Source organism: Pteropus alecto, unplaced genomic scaffold (assembly GCF_000325575.1).
Source record: "Pteropus alecto unplaced genomic scaffold, ASM32557v1 scaffold22, whole genome shotgun sequence".
Lineage (NCBI taxonomy): Eukaryota > Metazoa > Chordata > Mammalia > Chiroptera > Pteropodidae > Pteropus > Pteropus alecto.
Genome location: NW_006434839.1, coordinates 19123838 through 19131003, shown reverse-complemented (window position 1 = coordinate 19131003; position 7166 = coordinate 19123838). Strand labels below are relative to the sequence as shown.

General features: G+C 37.4%; 1 protein-coding gene across 6 annotated transcripts in view; it reads left to right on the top strand.

The window, feature by feature from the left end:
- MET (MET proto-oncogene, receptor tyrosine kinase) overlaps positions 1-7166 on the top strand; it is a 113465-nt gene that overhangs the window by 48605 nt on the left and 57694 nt on the right. For all 6 annotated transcript variants that reach the window (XM_015588345.1, XM_015588344.1, XM_006910585.2 and 3 more), the window contains one exon: positions 3850-4041. In XM_015588345.1, coding sequence (XP_015443831.1) covers positions 3850-4041 — 192 coding nt within the window. The remainder of the gene's footprint in view (positions 1-3849; positions 4042-7166) is intronic.

The window sequence follows — 7166 nt, the reverse complement described above, 5'->3', positions numbered from 1 at the left end:
AGACAAGGAGTAGTCCCCTCACCTGCAGTGAACCCTGGAATGTTGCTTTTTCCTGGAAGCTAATGCCCCTACCCCTCTCCTGCAGATCTCCGTTATGGAGAAAATGAAAGAGAAAAAGGTTGAGGTCCCTGGCTTATAATTTGAATGCCACCTGAACCTGACATGATGTTTGTTTTTTGGCTCCAAGTTGCACAATTTTTCAAAATCAAGGAGTTCTGTAGATCCTATTCCAACATTATGCAATGTTTCTATACTTAGGGACTTGTTTTGAGGGGGAATAAGTGACATAACTTAATCCTATCGGTCCTTGAAGAGGTGCTATTTAGAGGCCTTACTATTTCCTGAAGGACAAGCCTTGAAGTACACAATATAAATGTTACTTGCAGAGTTCTACATTTACACCTTACACATGAGGAAATAAGAGACTAAAGTTCTGGTGGTATTGTTCTTCCTTCATTTTAAAAAGATTAGCAAGTTCCTGCAAGTTTACAGACACTCTGAGATCCATCTCACCTCCATTCTGCTCACCCTGTTCAGCAAGGCAGACCACAAAGCAAGTTGGGGAGGCAATATGCCTAGTTACTTTGCAGCTACATTCATTTTTCAGCAAGCTGTTATTAATACACATTGTGAGCTGGGCACAAAACACAGTGGAGATAAAAGATGAATAAGACAATTCTTGGCCTTTTGTTGATAGAAAGCTGCTACTAGTTTACAGTCAAAGAATCCACTACACACAGCAAACTTTCATATTCCAACGAATTTATCTTATCTCCACCAGCACCGAACTCAAGGTCAAGTTTGAGACTTTAAAGTTCCCGGAATGTCACCCAGTTATAGAAAAAAAGAATAAGATCAAGCAAGAGAAGGAACAAAATAACCACAAAAGCTGACCCTGAAGAGCAGTCACCTCTATAATGGAATGCTTGAGATGGCCTTTGATTTAAAACTGGTCTTTGCTCCTTTAAGCAAATTCCCTTAGTTCTGGCTATCTCTGCAAAATGGATGATTGATCACCGATAGAAACTTAATTACCAATTAATTGGTTGTTATTGAATTGCTGGTGCATCTCAGTTATCTGCTACTCAGAGCAATCTATAATACTTTAGTGAAGAAAAGCTTCTAATTAAATAGTGAAATAGCACTCATTAATATATCAAAATAAATGTCTAGAACTAAAACATTTCATTAATTATAAGTCAGTAGGTTTAGCATTTCAGAAATTCTATTGACTAATTTATGACCATTTAAAATGAAGACAGTTATATAAAACAGCATTTTAGGTGATTCTTAAACGTAAAAGTCAGTAGATGTAAGAATTTTGTATTCCATGTGATGGAAGTTTGACCTTCAGGAGTAAAGTTACTTTATATAAGCATAACTAAAGTTTTCAATTTGTTCTTAAACACTGAGTTGGTTTACAATATACCATGACAATTTTCTGATTGTTATCAATATAATAGGATAATAATAGAGCATTTCTAGTCTTCAAATCATTTTCCTGGACTTTTAACCACATACAAAGATGTGTAAGAATGAACTTTTTTTCTTTTTCGTCTAAGTTTGCCTTCATTTTCCTTTCTACATTCTCCTGCTCTCTGTTATCTGTCCTCAGATTTACCAGTTTGAAACTATCTTGTCAAGATAGTTAGGAGCCACTCTATTTATACCTTATAAACTCTTAACTACTTTTATTCCTGAAAAAAAAATAGCTTTAGTAATATTAGTTCATAGTTCCACAATCATTTCCCAGCTACCCATAATTGATTCACTTGTTCATTCATTCAATTAATATTTACTGCAAAATTACTATGTGTGATATTTCATCTACTATAAGCAATTACAGTGGTGAACAAGCAGAGTTCCTGATCCTAAGGAGCTACTTGGAGAAGTGTCACATCAATCATATAATCATAAAACCAAATAGTAGTTACAGCTGTTAACAAGTGCTGTAACAGTGTGTGTGTGTGTGTGTGTGTGTGTGTGTGTGTTAGAGGAATTTGACTTAGCTATTGGGGTCAGGGCTGGCCTCCTGAGTAAATGATGACAAACTGAGATCTGAAGGAGGCATGGCAGTTAACAAGGTGAATGGAGGTGGAAGGAACAGCATATGCAAAGACTCTGTAATGGAAGGACTCATAAGATATTTGGAGAACTGAAAGAAGGCCAGCTCATTGGAGCACAGTGAACAAAGGAGAGCATGGTACAGGGTGGGTCTGGAGAAGTTGGTTAGTATCCAGGTGATGCAGGGCCCTACAGTTCATGTTAAAAATTGTGTCCTTTATCCTAAGAGCAATGGGGAGACATAGTAAGTGTTTTAAACAAAGCGATATGATGAGATTTATGTTTTAAGAAGAAAATCTGGCTGTAGTGTAGAAACTGGATCTGAAAAGAGATTGGATGAGACTGGATGTGGCATGTCCAGTTAGGAAGCCATGTTGTAATCCAGGAAAGAGAGGGTTGATGTGGTGGAGACAAAGAAAACTGGATGAATCCAGGAGATATTTAGAAAGTACAATTGATAGGAGTTGGTAATGAACTGTCTATGGGGAATAATCAGGAATGACACTTAGGTTTCTGACTTGTGCACCTGGAGGAATGGGGGATGATTGTGGTTTCCACTCTGGCCATTTTGAGCCTGGAGCCTTTGAGATATGTGAGTGCAGATTTCATAGTCAGTGTGATAAATGCATAGTTAGCTCAGAGTAGAGGGGTAGCCTGGAGGTACAAAGGTACCAACTGAATAGTCACAGATACCATGGGAGAGACAGATTGCCTGGGGAGAGTATGAAGATAAGCAGAGAATCAGCCTTGGGATGGAACCTTGAGAAACCCTGACATTGATAGCCAGGTCCTGCAGAAGAGACATAAATGTTGCAGTCTAGAGACATAAATGTGGACGGTCCTGCAGAAGAGACATAAATGTTGCAGTCTGCAAAGTAGAGAGAGAACGGGGAGATCGAAGTGTCAAGGGAAGGGAGTGATCCACAGTGCTTAATTGTCATATTACTGAACAATATTTTTTAAAATCCTTCCATTTGAAGTTGAACCTAAAGGATAAATACCTGATTGAGTGGTAATTGCCTTTTAGGAGCTGGTTACTGAGGCATTTGATGTACAACTTTTACATTTTTTGAGCCTTTCGCTTTAATGATGACAAATATGTAAGTGATGTTCTCTGCGTGTTGGGTAACTAGCTCATTTAATCTTTAGAACAGTTCTCTAAGGAAGGCATATTCCTATAATTCTCTCTTTTTTACAGATAGGGAACTGAAATAGAGATAACATGAGTTTCATGAACACAGAGAGGTTGGAGGGACTCCATGAAGTAAATAAGCATTAGGGACCAGGATTTGACGCAGGCACTTGGATCTGGGGTCTATGCTATGCTGCCTCCCCATGAATCATCTATCAACCACTACTCCATGCCAACTCCGTGTATACAGATGCACACAGGCACACGTTTTAAAATATAATATCCCAGTATGACTCTAACATTTATTACTATTCTAGTTGAAATTCATCTTATTGGACTTGCCTGCTAGAAGCATTGCCTTTATTTCAAGGGCTGAGACATTTACAGTTTTATTTTTCTGTAAACAGTACCAGCTAAGCTCTGTATGCTTGTAATGAACCATGGTACAAACTATGATAGTAAGGTTTGCCCCAGTTCAGTGTCTAAATGATGCTAGAGCCATTTAGGTCACTAGAAATACTTCTGCCTATCTGAGCTTGTCTGCACAGTTCTTGCCATTCCCCTCCGAGCTCTGAAAAGACACATAGAAAAGTATCTTACCAGCTTGCTTGCATCTGAACTCACATTAATTCTATGACCATATTTTATTCCAGACACTTTTGAGAAATTCATCGGGCTGTGAAGTGCACAGTGACGAATATCGAACAGAGTTTACCACAGCTTTGCAGCGCGTTGACTTATTCATGGGCCAGTTCAACCAAGTCCTCTTAACGTCTATTTCCACCTTCATTAAAGGAGACCTCACCATCGCTAACCTTGGGACATCAGAGGGTCGCTTCATGCAGGTAAATGCTATCTGAGAGCGGCTATGTCTGTTTTATCTGTTATTGTGCAGTTAGTTCATTTTCGTTTTTGCAGTAAGGTATTTGCAAATATTGTAAAGTGAAAATCATAATAGAAGCTAGAGACAAGACTGAAAGCAAAACAATGAAAGCTGATCCACTTTTTTATGAAGTGTATGGCCTATGTTTGTTAAATTCTTGAAGCTTTCGGTTTAAATGTGGTTGTTTTTAATTTCTTTGCCCAGAATGGTTTGGGTTTCTTTTTTTTTTTTTTCTTTTCCATTCATGATTTCTATCACATGATTGGAAAATAAAATGAAACAATTAAAGCACTTCCAGGCGATGTTTTCCTATTTCAAGGGAAGCTACGGATCAAAGGAGAGCTATTGTGTGAACCGTGCGTCTCCATGAGAAGAAACATTCTCATCATTGAGAAATATTGGCAGCAGTTAGGAAGGGACGTTATCATCAAAATCCCATTGTAACTTCAGCTCTCTTGGTTCTGCAAAATGATGGGGTCAGACACAAAGAAGTTCAAATACTGAAAAAAAAAAAAAAATCTGGATTTTTGGTTAGAAATGCTTTTAACAGATAGCAACAGTATTTCCATACAATAAGAGTTCGTATTTCAGAAGTTGTGTTTCTTAGATACAAGAATCATAGCACTTTACAGAAATTAAAATGGTCTTATGTTGGCTGTTTTATTGCTTTAATAGTGATTGTGTAGTACTTTCTGCATGAGTTCCTTAATAGAGTCTTAATTAAGCAGAATGACAATGGCATCTATGGAAATGTTGAATTTCTATGAATACTAGAAGTTTCTTTTAAAGAGAGATGCTTATTTCATAATTGTCTGATATGATTAACATCCTCGTCAGACAGTGATTTCTAGTAAACCAATTGAGGATGACGCCGTTTTCCTATGACTTGCCCATCTGTACATTCTCTGCCTATATTCTTTTACAAAACATATTTTAAAAAATTATCACTGCCTTTATAGCAGTCTGGGTATTGGTCATTGTCACATTTTAAATCGTGTTTTTCTTATACTAGTGGGCATGGTGGAATTTTTTCAAAGTCGTAAAACATGTTAATAAAATCTTCTTAGCTCAAAGGGAATCATACAGATCCTGTTATCTAAATATCCCCACACTCAGTCTCCTCTCCGCCCATTGCTTCACAGGCAACTACACTCATTGTTCCCTTCCCCCTCTTAACCAGTCTAGTGTTTTTATTTACCCACCTCAGACCATTTAATTCTGTGCTTAACTCCTCAAAATTTGAAGAAGGAATGCCCAGTCCTGTCCCACGCAGACGAGCACTCTAATATATTTGAAATGTGGCCGTATTTATTATCCTTATAAAAATGTGTGCTATTTTTACCATATGGGGCAATCTGAACTCTGGTGCTGCCCCAGTAACACTGGAGAGTCTCAGTTCTTTTTGCTGACGCAGAGATAATTCCAGCAGAGCAAGAGTTATGAGAGGTAAGACTAAGTTATGAGAGGTAAAGGCATTTTTTGAGGTAGAAATGAGTCACACCTAAATTGGCTAACCACGTGGAAATGGAAATACGCTCCACATGAGGAGTGGATTACAGCAAAGAGGGCTGTAACCCCGTGGAAGGGAAGGTCTGTATATTAAGGCCACAATGGCTGGTTACAAAGATGTTCCTAGGTGATTGGCACATGAGGTCATTTTAATTGACATTTGGCTGTTATATAACTCCCTGCCTGGTGTGCATGTGCTTACCCAGAATTCAGTCTGTTATCATTAGATTCATGAACTTCCGGGCATAGGCATGATATTATAATGATAGTATAAAAAAGGCTGAGGTTATGGGCAGGTTAAGCAAGTGCCTGTGGCCAAACTAAACTAGCTATAGGTTTATGGCCCTCCAGTCCTTTGTCTCTCAGGGATGCAAGAGTGACTCTTTAACTACAAATGAGGTGTTCTTTGGGTGGTCTCTGAGCTGGGACTTCATTCCTTTGTTTTCCCCACATTCGTCATGTCTGACTAACTACCTAACACTATTATGTTGTGTTTATATGTTTTTTTAGTTTACATTGTTACTCTATAGAATTCCAAAAAAATTTGATGGCGGACAAAAGAAGCTAGCATCTATTGAATTCCTAATGTGTTCATTATATTGATTGGCTTCCCTTTATCTTTGTTTCTGCTTTTCTTTTTTTCTAAATTATCTATTACCTCTCCAATCCAGTTTCATAATAATAAGCTTTCTACAGACACTTTAGGTCTGATATTTTTTTATATCAAAAGATTCCTGGCCTATGTCCAGTATCTAAAGTTCTAATAAAATCCCAATTTTAGATAGGTTGCTTTAATAGCTATGTAAATTCTGCTGTGTGACAGATTCCACCACCTAAGTGATATGTCATACATCAGGCTCATTATAACAGAAATGCTGTGGCAAATGTTTTATTCTTATTTCCCAGCATTTTCATGAAAGAAACTATATTATGCCCATTACCTGTGCATCTAAATCATTAAAGATGAAAAATAAACAAGTAGATACTTATATATGGAAAGTACTGATATCACTGTTTTTTTTTCAAAACCAGGTGGCTCTTATTTCATCAAATACATATTGGGAAGCACTAACTTTGCTTTACTAGGCAAGTAAGTGAAGCAAAGAAAGCGGTGACGCAGAACCTGCCTTTGAGGAACTAAAATTTTGGTAGGAGAGATAAAATCGTACCTAATACCAAGACTACAAACAAAGCGTACAAAGGACTATTGACACCCACAGAGTCTGTTTCTGACACTTGTCTAAGAGAATTCCATTCCATTAAATTTTACGTAAATAAACCTAAAGTATCTGAAGGATCAAACAATCAACATTACTGAGATCCAGTTTGTTTATAGCAAATAACGTTAGGGGAGGAGTCAGTAGTGCAGCAAAGACAAGGGACTTTCTAGTTTTATCTAGCTGAACAGTAACTACCTACCATTTCTGTAAATGTTTTGACTGAACTCACGTGCTAAATCTGTGGCCAGGCCTAAGTTTCTACAACTCGTGTTTTAATAATACTATAGAGTTTCTGTTACAAAGTAGAATAGACATTTTTTTTTTTTTTTTTTTTTTTTTTTTAAAAAACCACCCACAT